The sequence below is a fragment of the Talpa europaea genome (assembly GCF_964194135.1).
Source record: "Talpa europaea genome assembly, chromosome: 7".
In the NCBI taxonomy this organism is placed as follows: domain Eukaryota; kingdom Metazoa; phylum Chordata; class Mammalia; order Eulipotyphla; family Talpidae; genus Talpa; species Talpa europaea.
In genome coordinates this window covers 136080644-136096051 of record NC_140074.1, presented here as the reverse complement: position 1 = coordinate 136096051, position 15408 = coordinate 136080644, and the positions used below count along the sequence as shown (strand labels likewise).

The window sequence follows — 15408 nt, the reverse complement described above, 5'->3', positions numbered from 1 at the left end:
GAGGAATTCCAGACCCTTCAGCGGGCGAGGCCCCTCCCAGCTGAGTGGGGAAACTGAGGCACTGAGGTGGGAGGCCCTGCCGGCCCTGCCTGCCGCTCCCAGAAATGCCTGCGTGTCTCCACGAGGCTGGGGGCGGCAGGGGCTGGCATCCCAGCCCTGGGGGGCTTGGCCCGGCTCAGCCGACCTGAAGGGTGGGGCGGGGCAGCGCAGCACCGGTGGCCATCGGCGGCCGGCCCGGCTGGACGTGTGGAGGCGAGAGGGGCCCGGCCCGGGCAGCCCAAGGGGGACGGCGCGTGCCCGGGGGCCTCCCAGAGACCGAGTAGCCCAGCCGTGTCCTTTGTGCCCCGCGGCCCAGAGAGGCGGCCTCGGGACTGCGGTGGCGCCCGCCCCGCCCTCTCGCCCTCTCTCCTCTCTGTCCCGCCGCGGCCGGACACAGGAGCGGGCGGGGTTTGGGTGGGATTTGGGCGGGACGCAGAGCCGGGGCGGGCGGCTTACTCTGGGGCGGGACCGCGGCCTCCCACAGCGGGGCGGGCCTCCGTGCGCCCATGGGCCAGATCCGCGCGCCGGGGTCCCTGGCGCTTGCTTGTGGGGAGTCCAGAGGGTGCGGCCGCCTGGCCACACCTGTTCGGGGGGAGCAGAGCGGGCGGGGCGCAAGCGGGAGGCCTCCAGGGAGGGAGGGTGGACTGGACAGGGGGTGCGGGGAGGCACGCCCTGCGCTGTGCGGGTGGACAGCCGGCGGCCCCCCTCTGTCCCCGGCCGTGTGTCTGGCTCTGGCGGGTGGGCGGGGCGGGAGGGGAAGGCAGCGGGTCCCTGGCTTGGGGCAGACCCCGGTGCCCTGCTGTGTGTTGGGGGCCACGTCCCGCCCCCTCTGGGTGAGGGCTGGCCTTGAGGGACCTGCAGAGGGAGTCCCCCCATCCGCAGTAGCAGCCCCTGGGAGGCTCCTGGTGGCCATTTGGCAATGGGCGGCGGGACACCCCAGACCTTGGGGAGTGGGGGACTCTGGTGCCTGCCCAGCAGACCCACCCCCTTGGTGACAAAGGGCCCCTCACCCCAGAGGCTGGACGGGCCTCACGGCCCTGGCCTGGCTGCCGGACCCGCACGCGGCAGTGGACAGCAGCAGCTCCTCCCGGCCCCCTGGGGTCTGCAGTGCCCACTTCCCCCCTTCGCTCTCTGCCGTGGGGCCAGGTGACTGGACTCTGGGGGAGACCTGGGCGTCCCTGTTGTTCCAGACCCTGACCTCTGGGGGTGTCTGTGAACCTCCCAGGCTGGGAACCTGGCAGGTGCCCCCGCTGAGGCCAGAGCGGCCCCCAGTGGCCAGCCGAGGCGCTGCAGCTTGCGCCCGCCTGGCCGCATGTGGGGCCCAGGCTGGCCTCGGAGCGAGGGTCGGGCGCGGAGGCCCCGTCCAGGTGGGCTGGGAGCAGGGCAGGGTGGGACCCGGTGGCCCCCGAAGGGTGCGTGGGGCCTGGCGGTCGAGGCTGCCCTGACTGCCCTCTCCCGCAGGCGGCGCCCCGCTCGGCGAGCTCTCCTGGTCGTCCTCGCTGGCCGTGGTGGCCGTGTCCTTCTCCGGCCTCTTCGCCGCCGTCGCCCTCATGCTGGCCTGCCTGTGCTGCAAGAAGGGTGGCGTCGGCTTCAAGGTGAGGGCCGAGGGCTCCCTGCATGGCCGGGCGACGGCCCCCCGGCCTCCAGGCGGCTGCTCGGGGCCCAGGCCCGGCCCCGGTGCCCCTCTGGAGACTCCCGGGGAGACCCCCGCCCCCGACGTCAGCCCCAGGCAGGGAAGGTCTCGCAGGTCTGGGGCCGGAGCAGCCTGGGGTGGGCTGGCCTCCCGGAGCCGCTGCGAGGCTGGAGGCCACATCCCTGCTCGTTCCGGCGGCGAAGGGAAACCCAGGCCTCCCGGGCTCGCGTCTGGGGAGCCAAGAGCAGCTCTCGGCCCGGCTTGCGCGGCTCTGCACCCCCGCCTCAGGGCCGAGGGCCGCGCTGGCCGCGGGGCAGTGCCCACGGGGCAGCAGTGTCTCGAGTGCCCGGGCAGGGCCCAGCCCCCGGGGGCTGTGTGGCGGAGCCATCCGAGATGGCCGAGAACCACCCTTGGGCCCCCAGCCCTGCCCCCGCCCGCTGCAGCCCCGTGGGGCGCACCCGGCAGAGAAGCCGGGACGAGCTCCTGCTGACCAGGCCGGGGCGTTCGGCTGCCCCTGCGGGCTGGAGGGCGAGTTCCTGCAGGGCCAGGAGGGGGGCGAGCGCCCCATGGTCCCGGCCACCACCTGCTGCTCCCCTGTGGGCGCACCCCCACACGGCACAGCACCCGGCCGAGGGGCCTGGGCAGCGGCACCTGCCTCCTGGCCAGGCCTTGTGGGCACTTGCTATCCCCGGCCCTCCAGGGGTCTGGCACCGGCCGGAGCTGCGCCGAGGCTGTCTCTGCTCCTGCCGGGGTGGGGGCCCGGCCGGCACCGCCTGCCTGCAGGCCTCATCCGAGACAGGCAGCCCTGGGCCAGGCCATGGGGCAGGGCGGGCGGCACCCAGGGGTGGGCCCTCAGAGGCTGAGTCGCCCCCCCACGCCCTGGAGAACAAGGCCCTGACCAGGCCCAGCCTCAGCCCCCCTCCCCCGGGGACATGGTGCCGGACATTCCAGCGCCAACGCGCCTGGGAGGCGGCCTTCAGAGCGCCTGCTGGGACCGGCTGCAGCGATGCTCACGCTGTCCTACCTGCTCGCCCGCTGTGCCGGCGCCGCGGGCTGGGCGCCCTGGGGGCAGCGCCAGGTAACGGGGACCAGGCCTGGCAGGAGTGTGCCCCGTGGAGCCAGCTGGGGGTCTGGCCCGGCGGCCTCCCAGCCCTAGGGAGGTGCCTGCAGGCCCCCAGCCCCGGTCCTCTGCTTGCACGCCTGGCACTGCTGAGTGGGCAGTGGCAGCAACGCCCCAGGAGGCCTCCACCCTCTGGGCCTCAGTTTCCCTGCCCGGGCCCTGGGCCGGGTCGGAGCAGGTGCCATCCAAGAGGCGGGGCAGGGCGGGGGGCGTGGCTGGGGCCTGGCGCTGCTCGTCTCCGGAGACTCTGGCCCAGGAGTGTGCTCTGGACCCAGGGTGGGGGCTCCCCATGGGCAGGTGTGGCAGCCCCATTTCAAAATAGCAGCCTGGCCAGGTGTGGCCCAGCCCGGGGCTGCCGGGGCGTGCTCTTAAGGAGCCCTGGGAGTCGGCGGACTGCGCCCCAGGGTCAAGGTCCAGGCCTGCAGGCAGATGGCCAGGGTAGGTGCCCTCCAGGCCGTGGGGTGGTGGGGTCCCCATCATCCCTCTGTTGGGGCTCTCAGTTGCTCGTCCACTGAGCCAGGTGGGTTGGGGAGGGAGCCCCTGGTCTGCCCGAGCCCCTGGCCCCAAGGCAGCTGCCCAGGGCGAGCAGGACCGGGCAGGACCAGGTGGCCGTGAGGGCCGGGGTCTGACCCTGGGCGGCGGCTGGCCTTGGCCCTGGCCTCCAGCACCCCTGTGTCGTGGGTGTGCTGCCCCCACGGAATGGGAGCTTGGTGCGCGAGGGGCAGCCCAGCTTTGGGGCTCTGCCTTTGGCACCAGCCAGAGAGCCGCGTCTGGGGGAGGGGCCGGACGTGGGGAGAGCGCGAGCTGGGGTCCCGCCGCGGTGGGGCTCCCATTGTGGGTCGGGCCCCCAGCCCTCCCCACCCCAGCTCTCGGGGAGGTGGGAGCCGGCCTAGGAAGAAAAGGGCCTTTCAGAGCCCGGCCGCCCCCGGCCCTTCCCGCCCCCGCTCACTGCCTGTTCCTTGGCCCAGGAGCTGGAGAATGCCGAGGGGGAGGAGTACGCGGCCGGCTTCTGCGTGCAGGACTCCCCGGCGGCCCCGGCCCCCAACGGGCCGGACGTGTATGTCCTGCCTCTCACCGAGGTCTCCCTGCCCATGGCCAAGCAGCCGGGGAGATCAGGTCAGTGCCTGCTGGCCAGGCCCGCGTGGTGAGGGGTGCGGGGGGCAGCTGGCTCGGCGGCCAGTGCTGGGGGAGTGGCAGGAGGCTGGCACGGGTGGGCTTGGGGACAGCCCCCCGCCCACCACCTCTTGCCGGGGCTCGGTGCAGAGGCACACCCGGGGGTGGCCCCCTGTGCTGGGGGGCAGGGCCCCTCGCTGCCTCGGGGAGGCCGGGTCCCAGCACACGCTCAGCACCAGCTGGCCTGCAGGGCAGGGCGCCACGGGGCAGGGTCTCTCAGGGGTGCCCTCTGCGGGCGGGGCCGTGAATCAGCGTTTCTTTCCCTCACTCAGGCCGGGGTGGGGCAGGTGGCCTGCGGCCTACCCATCAGCACAGCTGGCTCCGTTCACGGCCGGGCTGGCGCCTGATGCTGGAGTTCTGTCTCCGAGCAGGGGTCCCTGACCCCAGGTCCTCTGGCAGCTCCTAGGGGATCTACGCTGCAGCTCCCCCGGGAGCCCCCAGGGCAGAGGGGCCTGTTATTGCAGCCCAGAGCAGGCCGCCCCCTGCTTCTGCTTGAGGTTTCATGGCCTGACCACAAGGCCACTGCCCAGGGCCCCTGCCCCACTGTCCGCCCGAGGCAGGACTCCAGACCTGCCCCCCCAGGCCTCGAGGGTGGGCTCTGCCTTCCTGGCTGAGGCCCGGCCAGTGGGCGACGCTGACGTGGCTGGGCGCTGGGAGCCAGAGGGGTCGAGGGCCACGCCTGCCCGGGCAGGTGCCAGGGACTGTCCTCATGGTTGCTGGTTTTCTCTGTCTCCAGCCGAAGCCCTGCTTCTGGGGTGGGGGGATTTCAGGGGGTGCTGGGAGGGCAGCCCAGCTACGGTCAAGGGTAACCACCGGGCGGGCACCCAGGAGGAGGCGCACCCCAAGCTCTTGGGCAGACCCTGTGGTCGCGCCGGGCCCCGTGCCTCCTCCGGCTGCGGTGTGTCCCGGGTGCCCTAGCTGGCGGCCTGCAAGCTCCCGCCCGTCCCTGGCGGAGAGGGGCCTCTGCAGGCTGGGACCCGGGCGGGTCTCTGGGCAGGGAGCCCAGCATCTGGGCCCACAGCCCCCAGGGAGCGGCCCCACCCCACCGCCCACTCCCATTGGCCCTGGCTGGCCTCGGGGCACTGGGCGTGGGAGCAGAATTCAGGGAATCCTCAGGGCACAGGCGGGGCGCGAGTGGGCTCAGCAGTCCCGGCCTGCCCTGCGGGCCCTGCTGACCCTTCCTTCCCGCTGACCTCACCCAGTCTGTTGGGCAGGAGAATGGACCCAGTGTGCTCCGTGCAGGGCAGCGCCAGGCAGCCCTCAACAAAGGCGCCTATGGCATGCGTGGCGCCGGAGTGCCAGGCTGTGTGGGGTGAGGGGCGGCCGCTGGGGCCCCCGGGGCCTCGCCCGGCCCCGCTGCTGCAGCACTGCCCTGGCCGCCCCAGCTCCCGCCCCGTCTTTGGCCTGGCTGGTCCCTGGAGCCGGGGGCACGGCCTTCCCAGACACACCTGGAAGGAGGCCCCGGCGCCCCGCTCCTGATGGCAGTCTCCAGGCGCGGGGGGCTCCCCAGCCAGCAGGCGGCCCCCGCAGGGGCAGGCGGGGGGCACGGGCGTGGGGAGGGGGCTGAGCCGGAGCCCTGCGCCCCCACCCCTTACAGTGCAGCTGCTCAAGTCGGCGGACCTGGGCCGGCACAGCCTCCTGTACCTGGAGGAGATCGGCCGCGGCTGGTTCGGGAAGGTGAGCTGCCCCGCCACCCCGGCCCGGCAGGCAAGGGGTCGGACACTTGCTTTTCCTGGGAGCTGCCCGGCCCTGGGACCCCTCTCCAGACCCCGCCCAGCCCCTCATGGGACCTCCCTCCCCAGTCCTTTCTCTGTCGCTCCCGGTGCCAGACGCGGGGGCCAGTCTCCTGGGGCTCCTGAGGGCTGTGGGAGGACGAGGAGATGCTGCGTCCTGGCTGCTCCCCGACCCCTGGCTGGGGGGGGCCGGGTCCCTCTTCCTTACTGCGCACCCCCAGCACCCCCAGAGAGAGCCCAGAACAGCGGGGGCCCTTGAGCCTGGGGGGAGGTGAGCATAAGAGAGAATGACAGCCAGGAGGCCCCCCTGGAGGGCCGGAGCCCACTTCGCGGCCAAGTAGACTGAGGCGCAGAAGGCGAGGTGGCCTGTCTGGGGGGAGGAGGAGCCCGGGGCGGGGCCGCGGTGGTGGTGACGCGGCGCCCACAGGTGCTCCTGGGGGAGGTGAGCGCGGGCGGCGGCGGCAGCGCGCGGGTGGTGGTGAAGGAGCTGAAGGCCAGCGCCAGCGTGCAGGAGCAGACGCAGTTCCTGGAGGAGGCCCAGCCCTACAGGTGGGTGGCGCGGGGGCGGGCGCTCCTGGCCCGCAGGGCCGGCCCCTCCTGCCCGCCGGCCGGGAGTCAGGGGCAGCTGTCGGCTCCGCAGGGCGCTGCAGCACAGCAACCTGCTCCGCTGCCTGGCCCGGTGTGCCGAGGAGACGCCCTACCTGCTGGTGATGGAGTCCTGCCCCCTGGTGAGTCGGGCCTCCCGCCGCGCGCCCGCGCCGCCCACATCGCTCCGGGTGGCTGTGGAGACTGGGACCCGGCCTGGCCGCCCTCCCCTCCCCGCCCGCTCAGCCGCCCGCGCTCGGCCTCACCGCGCCTGGAGCCCGCCGGCCCGGGGCCGCCCACACCCAGCTCAGTGCTCAGGCTCAGGGCAGCCCCCTCCCTGGAGGGGACTCGGGCCCTGCCGCGACCCCCAGAGCCTCCCCGCCCTCCGGGTCCTGCCTGGCGCCGGCCATGTCAGGGAGGCCCCGGCCAGCTGCACCGCCCCAGCCTCCGGGGCGCGCCAGCCTGCTGGGCCGGAGTCCGGCCTGCTCTCCCGCGGCTGCGGCCAGGGCGGTTGGGCTGGGCGGCCAGCGTGCGGGCGGCGGGTGATGGTGCTGCCCCTTCGGCAGGGGGACCTCAAGGGCTACCTGCGGAGCTGCCGGGGGGCCGAGTCCATGGCGCCCGACCCGCTGACCCTGCAGCGCATGGCCTGCGAGGTGGCCTGCGGCGTCCTGCACCTGCATCGCAACAACTACGTGCACAGGTGAGGGCTCTGGCCTGCAGGAGGGCGGCGCGGGGCTGCCCTGGGTCTGCCTCAGGAGTCGCCAGTGGCTGGGCACCGGGCGTGGCATCTGCTCTTGAGGGCCGGGGTCCTGGGCGGGAGGCACACTGCCCAGCTGGCCGGGGGCCTGCAGCGGGGTGGAGGCCCGGCCAGGCTGCCCCCTCACCCAGGCCCGCGGGGGGTGGACGGCTCTATCCTGCCGCCCCGGCCCCTGAGGTCGGAGAGTCGGGCCAGGGCGCTGAGCGGGGGGTGGGCCGGAAGAAGAGGACGCGTGACCCGCCAGCCGGCGCCGCTCGGGCCGTCCTCCCCAACAACATCCTGGTGCTGAGTGATGACTCCGCGACTCCAGCATCAGTGATTTTGTTGCAGAGGGCAGCCGCCAGCCTCCACGGCCCGGGCCCTGCCCCGCACCCCTGGCCCGCGGTCGCCCGCACCCGGCACCCCGGAAGGCCAAGGGCCAGCGCTGGGCTGGAGGTGGGGGTGGCCCACCCGGCCGCAGAGCACACCCCGCACCCCACCTGCCCTGGGGCCAGCCCGTTCCTGACTCCAGGCGTGCAGGTGTCCCTGGGCCCACCCGCCCTTGAGGGGAGTCGGCTGACCGGTGTCCTGGAGGGGAGGGTGGGCTGAGTCAGGAGAGGGTCCCTGCGGCCTCTGGCACGTCCTAGCCCCTCGGGGCCTGGTTCCTGCTCTGCTGGGGCCTGGGCCGGCGTGGGCAGAGGGAGGGTGAGCGGCCTCTCAGCTGTGCCCTCCTGCTACTGCCTGGCCAAGCAGCCCCCAGCGACAGCGGCCAGGCGCCAGGGTCAGAGCGCCCCCAGCGGCCCTGCTGCTGACCCCGCCCTCCCACCCCCAGTGACCTGGCCCTGAGGAACTGCCTGCTGGCGGCCGACCTGACGGTGAAGGTCGGCGACTACGGCCTGGCCCATCACCGATACAGAGTAAGTGTGGGCGGGCGGCGGGCGGCGGGCGGCGGGCGGCGCGGGGCCGGGGTGACGCTGCGCTCGCCCCCAGGAGGACTACTTCGTGACGGCCGACCAGCTGTGGGTGCCGCTGCGCTGGATCGCGCCCGAGCTGGTGGACGAGGTGCACTGCAACCTGCTGGTGGTGGACCAGACCCGGGCCAGCAATGTGTGGTGAGCGGCGGGTGGGCCCCAGTCCCACCCTCCAGCTTTTGCTTGTCCAGGCCGGCGGTGCTGAGGGGCAGGCTGGTCTGCCCAGCCTCGTGGCTCTAGGGTGTGGCTGCGGGACAGAGTGCCCAGTGCCCAGTCACGCCCCTCCTGCCCACCGTGGACGCCCCAGGGGATGTGCCTTTCGGCGGGGACGCCTGTTGGGGACAACTGACCGGCGGGCGCTGGTAGCCAGGGCGCCAAGGCACCTCTTCCTGCAGAGGGGCAGTGGGTGGGCCCCGGAACCATAGCCTGTGCACCCCTGAGGAGCCCTGACACAGGACTGAGCACAGGGTGGGCATCTGGACCTGGGACCTCCAGATGGGCTGACCGAGCCAGGCCCGCGACTGGGCGGGTGTAGGCGCCACAGGCCCTGGACGTCGCTGCCAGGGTGGCCCCGGCTCCCACCCTGACCGGGCCCTGCTACCCCCACTGCTCCCAGGGCCTATTTGGCCTCCCACAGAGGCCCATGCATGGGCCAGCTCAGTGCCTGCTGCGGGCCTACCACGCCCTCTGGTCCCGGCCTGTCCTTCCCCGCCCCTTCGCCGCTAACCCAGGTGGCACTAACCCAGGCCGCTGTGACATCTCTGTCTGCGCCCGCCACCCTGGACAGCTGGTCAGGCGGAGCTGGGCGAGGCCACGTGCCGGGACAGAGCCCGGTGTTGTCTGCTCCAGCCCTTGGGCGCTGGCTGCCCTGCCCACTCCCGGCCTCCAGGCAGCTCATCTTCCGTCCCTGGGCCCCGCTCCCTCCTCCCAGCCACCGGGACGCCGGCGGGACGGGGGGGCTCCGCAGCTGGCATGGTGCGCGTCTCGCGGGGCCGAGGGAAGGAGCACAGCACGCACATGGTCACGGAGGCCGCCTGGCTTTTATTTGGGCTCATGTGGGCGCGGGCTGGGCCTGGCTGTCCTCGGGGAGGGCGTGGCGGGGGAGTCCTGGCCCCAGTGCCACGGGGTGACGGGAGTTGCCCCTGGGCGCCCAGGGCTCAGAGCGTGCTCGTGGCCCCGCAGGTCCCTGGGCGTGACCATCTGGGAGCTCTTCGAGCTGGGCGCGCAGCCCTACCCCCACCACTCAGACAGGCAGGTGCTGGCCTTCGCTGTCCGGGAGCAGCAGCTCAAGCTGCCCAAGCCCCAGCTGCAGCTGACCCTGTCCGACCGCTGGTGAGGGCCCTGGGCGCTGGGGGGAGGCGCCTGCAGGACGGGTGCTCCCAGTTCCTAGGGCAGTGGCTCCCCCGGCTGCTCTCTGGCCGGCAGCCTCCTCTGGGCAGCAACCGCTGTCCACAGGGAAATGGCCGCCTCCGCCCAACACAAGCCTCTTGCCCGCGGGGAGGGCTGAACTAAGGGGAGAGGCCGCAGCACGGGGGTCACCCACCCCCATGCCCACCTCAGCAGGTTGGGGGGTGTCCTTTAATTAAGTGGGAAAGTCCTGAAGTCCCGCCGGGGCCCTAACTGCCCACCTGGCGGGCGCCTCCCGCAGGTATGAGGTGATGCAGTTCTGCTGGCTGCAGCCAGAGCAGCGGCCCACGGCGGAGGAGGTGCACCTGCTGCTGACCTACCTGTGCGCGCGGCGCAGCTCCGAGGAGGAGGAGGAAGAGTTCGAGCGGCGCTGGCGGGCGCTGCGGCCCAGCACAGACAGGGGGGGCGCGGGGCCGGCGCCCGGGGGCGCAGGTGAGCTCGCTGCCACCTCGTCCTTCCCGCTGCTGGAGCAGTTTGCGGGCGACGGCTTCCACGGGGACGGCGATGACGTGCTGACGGTGACCGAGACCAGCCGCGGCCTCAACTTCGAGTACAAATGGGAGGTGGGCCGGGGTGCTGAGGCCTTCCCGCCGCCCGGGGGCGCGCCGCGCCTGCAGGAGCTGTGTGCGCTGGACGGCGCGCCCCCGGGCGTGGTGCCGGTGCTCAGCGCGCACAGCCCCTCCGTGGGCAGCGAGTACTTCATCCGCCTGGAGGAGCCCGCGCCCGCCGCCGGCCACGACCCGGACTGTGCGGACTGCATGCCCAGTCCCCGTGCCCCAGCCTCGCGCCTGGACGGCCCTGCCCGGGGCGATGATTCCGACGGCAGCGCCACCAACTCGCTGGTCACGGAGCAGCTACTGGGCCACCCTGTGCCCACCAGTGGCTCGTGGGACCACTGCGGTGACTCCCTGTGCAGGAGCCAAGGCCAGGGGCCAGCCTGCCCCTCGTGCTCGCCCTCGCCCAGTGCCCTGATACTGGCAGAGCCTGGAGCCGAGGACCCCGACTGGAGGGAGGCAGCCTTCTGCCCCCCCTTTTTTGAGGACCCACTGGGTACATCCCCCTCGGAGACATCCCCGGGTGGGGCGGAGCTGGGGGAGGAGCAAGGGGAGGCCGAGGCGCTCAGGACTGCCCAGCACAGACACTGGAGTTCCAACATGTCGGCCAACAACAACAGCACCAGCCGGGCACTGCAGCCCTGGGGCGCTGGCTGCTCCCTGGGTGCAGAGCTGGGCCAGCTCCTGGCCTCAGAGGACCCCAGGGAGCCTCTCCTTGGGCTGCAGGTGGTCTCCCCTAGCAAGGAGCTGGGCCGCTGCTCCGGCTTCCCCCATCTACCTCAGCACCTGTCTGCTGAGGGCGTGGCACCTGCCGCTTGCCCGCTTACACCCCTCTGGGCAGAAGCAGCCACAGCTGGGGGTGGCAACCCCCAGGCAGAGCCCAGGCTTGCTGAGGAGGCCGAGAGCACCCCTGGATCCCAGCTGCCCCTTCCCTCTATTCCCTCCCCATCCCAGGAGGGAGCCCCCCTTCCTGCTGAGAGGGCCAATGCCCCCACCACGCTGCCCGCTTCACCTGCCACCGGTAGCCAGACAACTGGCCCTGAGCCAGCCTGGGCCCTGGACCACAGTGGCAGTGACCCAGAGCTGGTGGCGCTGGGCAGCGAGGCCGAGGACGCGCCCGTGGCCACCCCTGGCATCCTTGCTGGCTCAGCCGGCGCCGGCCCCCGGGCCAAGAAGCTGGATGTGCCGGCAGCCTTACACTTGCAGCCGCAGGTGGGGGCTCCCGGCTGCCTGGGCTCCCTGCACCTCCCATCCTCAGCCAACTATGGCAGCCGCGAGGTCTTCAGCCCGTTGGCCGCCAGCACCCCTGGGGGGCAGCCCCGAGCCTTGGACAGTGGCTATGACACCGAGAACTATGAGTCCCCCGAGTTTGTGCTCAAGGAGGCGCACGAGCCATGTGAGCCCGAGGCCTTCGGGGAGACCTCCAAGGTGGTGAGCCCTGGGCCCGAGACTCGGCTCTCCGCCTCCCTGGGCAGCCTCGGAGAGAAGAGCCCCTACCGCGACTCGGCCTACTTCTCGGACCTGGACGCCGAGCCCGAGCCGCCCCGGGGCCCTGAGCGGAAGCTCAGGGAGGTGCCGGTCTGTGGGTCAGAGCCGGGCCTGGAGGGCCTGCAGGGGCCCGGGCCACAGCCTGCACAGGAGTCCCTGGAGTCTGGGGTGCTGAGGGGGGTGCCCCCACCCCCGGAGCCAAGCACCTGCCATGCTGACCCCGGACTGGAGCCTCGCGGGCCCCGAGGCCCAGCCCCGCTGCAGCTGCTCCCCAGCCCTGGGTGTTCTAAGAGTCTTCTGCTGACCCCCGCCCCTCCGAGCTCGGAGGGCCCCGGCCCGGAGCCCCGGGAGGCCCCGGCGCTGCCGCCTGCGACGGCGCGGCCCGCAGGCCCCTGCGCCCCCCGCGCGCCGCTGCGCCTGGCCCTGCCGGGGCGCCCCGCCGCCCCCGGGGGCGGCGCGGAGGAGGAGGACAAGGACAGCGAGGACAGCGACGAGTCGGACGAGGAGCTCCGCTGCTACAGCGTCCAGGAGCCGGGCGAGGACAGCGACGAGGAGGCGCCGCCCGTGCCCGTGGTGGTGGCCGAGAGCCAGAGCGCGCGCGGCCTGCGCGGGCTGCTCAAGGTGCCCGGGCTGCTGTCCGCGGCGCTCCGCGCCGACCTGGCGCGCAAGAAGAAGGCCGTGTCCTTCTTCGACGACGTCACCGTCTACCTCTTCGACCAGGTGGGCCGGGCGGGCCGCGGGGGCGGGGTGGCCGCCGGCCGGGCGCCGACCACGTGCCGCTCTGCCCTCCAGGAGAGCCCCACGCGGGAGCGCGGGGAGCCCTTCCCCGGCGCCCAGGAGCCGGCCCCCGGGCTCCCGGCCGGCAGCCCCGGCGCCCCCGCGGCCCCGAGCCGGCCGCGCCCCGCGCACGGCTCCCCGGACGGCTCCGCGGCGCCCGAGGGTGAGTTGGGGGCGGGGCGCCCGCGGCGGGGGGCGGGGCCCGAGTGGGGCGGGGCCTGTCACCGGCGGGGGCGGGGCCCGAGTGGGGCGGGGCCTGTCACCGGCGGGGGCGGGGCCCGAGTGGGGCGGGGCCGCGGCGCGTGTCGCTGACGTCAGGGCGCCGGCTCCTGACGCGGTGCGCGGGACGCCGCTTGCAGGCGGGAGCTTCGAGTGGGACGACCGCTTCGCGCTGCTGCGCCCCGAGGAGCCCGGCCCGCCCGCCGCCGCCGCCGCGGCCCCCAAGCCCGCCGCGCCGGGCCCCTTCTCGCGCTTCACCGTCTCCCCGGCGCCCGCGTCCCGCTTCTCCATCACTCAGGTGTCCGACTCGGACGCCGGGTCCGTGGGAGGTGAGTCCGCCGGGCGGGCGGGGGTCCGCGCGGGCGCCGGGAGGGCCCGGAGGGCGAGGCCCTGCGCTTGGTTCTCTGACGCCGCGCGCGGGTGTCGGGGGGAAGCTGAGGCTCGCAGGTGCTGGGGCGCCACGGCGGCGCGCTCTGGCCCCGCGTCCTCCGGGGAGGCGCGGGGTCCCAGACACGCCTGCCCAGGCTGGTCTCCGCCTGACCTGAGCCCCCGAACCCACAGCGGCCGCTCCCCCGGGGCCGTCCCGCCGCTGCGGGTCTCCCTCCTCCACGCCCACCCCCGCGGCACTGGCCCGGGGCCTGGGGGTCCGGAGGTTCAAATTCAGCCCGTGGCTAAGGCCTCGGGCGTGGGAGCCTGGGGGCAGGGCCGTAGCCTCCCCTCCCTGCCGCACTCTCGGCCCTGGCACCCGGGAGCTCTTTCCTGCCAGGCAGCCCCCACGCCCCTACTGTGCTAGGCCCCCTGGGAAGGCCGCCCGCCGCGCCGGGAGGTGCGCTCCGCCCCCTCCACCTGGGCAGGCCGGGTCTCTGCCGGCTGCTGTGCCTCAGCACGGGTGCGCCGTCCACGGGTGTCTGTGCGAACAAGCCGGTTGCTGGAAGGCGAGTGTGGGGCCCTGGCCAGCCTCAGTTTCTCCACCTGCGAGGGCTCTGGGGACGATTGCTGAGCTGGCTTGGCTTGGGCTCTGCCGCTATGGCAGGAAGAGGACGGGCCCCGTTGGACATGAGAGGCAGACCGGGCAGGGCGTGAGGCTTCGGCCCGGGAGCCCTGGGGAGCAGTGGTTGTCCAAGCTGGGGTTCTCTAGGCACCTGCTGTGTCTCGGCGTCTCCCCTAGTGCTCACAGGGCACCCCTTGTTTGCCAGGCTCCGTGGCAGGTGCTGGGGGCGGCTATAAAGAGGCTTGAGGCCAGGTGGTGCCCCGTCTTGGAGCCTACGTGGCCGGAGCCCCTGTCTGTCCTGTTCGGGCAGCAGCGAGGATGGTGACGCTGCGTGAGTGGGAGCTGCGTTCCTGGTGGCGGCTGGCGGCAGCTCCTGGTGCCTCAGTGCTCCGCGCAGTGCTCGGAGAGGAGAGCAGGACGAGAGGTTCCTCCCTGGCCCTGACGGGCAGTGACTGTGCCTACTCGCCAGTGCTGCCCTGGGGGCAGAACTTGTCGCGGACACTCGGGTTTGCTGTTAGCCCCCAGAGATGCGTGTCGCCCTCAGGGCTGATGGTGCCCATCCTGCTGCTGCTCCTCCCCCGGTCATCGCTGCTGGACTGCTTGACCTCTGCGGCCAAGGCACCTGCTCTTGGCTGGGCGCGTCGCGGGACGTGTGTCCTCACCTTGGGAAGTGCTGGTCACTGAGCCAGCGCTGCTTCCTCCGCCCTTTCCTGGTTTTGGGTTTACTCAGCACCCCAGGCTCACGTGTGCCCCCTTACCTCAAGTCTGTGGCTGTACTTCTCCTCATTGTCAGACCCATCAGCGCCCCTGCACACAGGGTCTGCCCAGCTGCTGCCCGGCCCCTCCCGCTGGAGCCCAGGTGGCGGGCAGCCTGCTCCAGGCCACCCCCTGCCAACGCCGGGTTTAGAGGTGCCTGTGGCAGGGCGGTGCCGCCAGCTGCCCTGCAGGATGCTGCCCGGCTCGGCTGGCAGAGGAAGCAGGGGCCGCGCTGCTGCCCAGCCCGGTCAGGGCGCCTCCCGCCAAGGCGGGGCGCTGGGAGCGGAACTGCCACCTGGGAGTGGGCGCGCCCGGCTCTCGTCACTGTTGCCAAAGAGACGTAAAGGTGGGGGCTGTGGGGGCTGGGGCTTGTGTTCGGGTTTGCGTTCTGTTGTTTCTGAGTTCGAGGCTTAGGATGCTGGCGCAATGGTTTTCCTGTTCTTTGGTTTGTTTTTTAAGAGAAATGGAGCTAAGAAACAGCCTTCACGGTGGCCTGTGTTTTCTTTGCGGCTGCAGGTGATGCCCTGGGCGGGAGGGTGCGTGGGCCGTGCTAGGGCCCGGCTGCCACTCTGCCTGGGGTGGGCGCAGCACCCTGCAGTGAGCAAGGCCCCACGTGCCCTGGGGGTTCTTCCCGAGCCAGGGAGGGCGACTGTCCCCCGCGGCCCTTTCCCGCCCCTCCAAGGGGTCACACCTGTCCCTCAGCGTGGAGGGGGTGGACTGGAGACGGCCCCCGCCCCAGCACCTGCCCTGTGGCTCTGTCCCCCAGCCTGGGGTGTGGGCGGGCTGCAGTGGCTCAGGCTCCAGGACCCTCTTGAGAAGGTCGGGAGGAGCCGCTCAGCCCGAGACCTCCCCCCCCCAGAGGGGCTGGCACCACGCGGGTCACGGCGACGGCATCTCGGCCGCAGAGACACAAGGCGTGGGGACCCAGGCCTCAGCAACGCCCACCCGGCCCCGGGGCAGGGCGGAGAGCTGGGGTCCCACGGCAGCCTCCTACCCCCCGAGCTGCTGGCGGGAGCGGGAGGCCCGGCGGAGCACAGGCGGAGCGCTTGGCGGGCGGCGGAGGAAGCAGCGTGTCCTAGGAGATTCACCTCGAGAGGCCCGGCCGGCGGCCCAGGACCGGGAGCGCCTCTTTATTGAGTAGACAGCGGCCACGGTGGCCACGAGAGGGCGGCGTGTTCTCCTGGTGCCTGCAGAGCCACCTCCGCGGGGAGAGGCGGGGCCCGGCC

At 73.3% G+C, this 15408-nt stretch overlaps 1 protein-coding gene across 1 annotated transcript; it reads left to right on the top strand.

Moving 5' to 3' along the window:
• Positions 1 to 1574: 1574 nt before the first annotated feature.
• Positions 1575 to 15323, top strand: AATK (apoptosis associated tyrosine kinase; the record flags this gene model as incomplete). The annotated part of the gene is made up of 14 exons (XM_084238105.1): positions 1575 to 1634; positions 3761 to 3908; positions 5563 to 5642; positions 6126 to 6247; positions 6339 to 6426; positions 6850 to 6983; positions 7852 to 7936; positions 8010 to 8131; positions 9173 to 9322; positions 9639 to 12159; positions 12232 to 12379; positions 12576 to 12764; positions 14699 to 14718; positions 15042 to 15323. The coding sequence occupies exons 1-14, from the start codon at positions 1590 to 1592 to the stop codon at positions 15321 to 15323; spliced, it is 4134 nt and encodes a 1377-aa protein (XP_084094231.1). The 5' UTR covers positions 1575 to 1589.
• Positions 15324 to 15408: the final 85 nt, after the last annotated feature.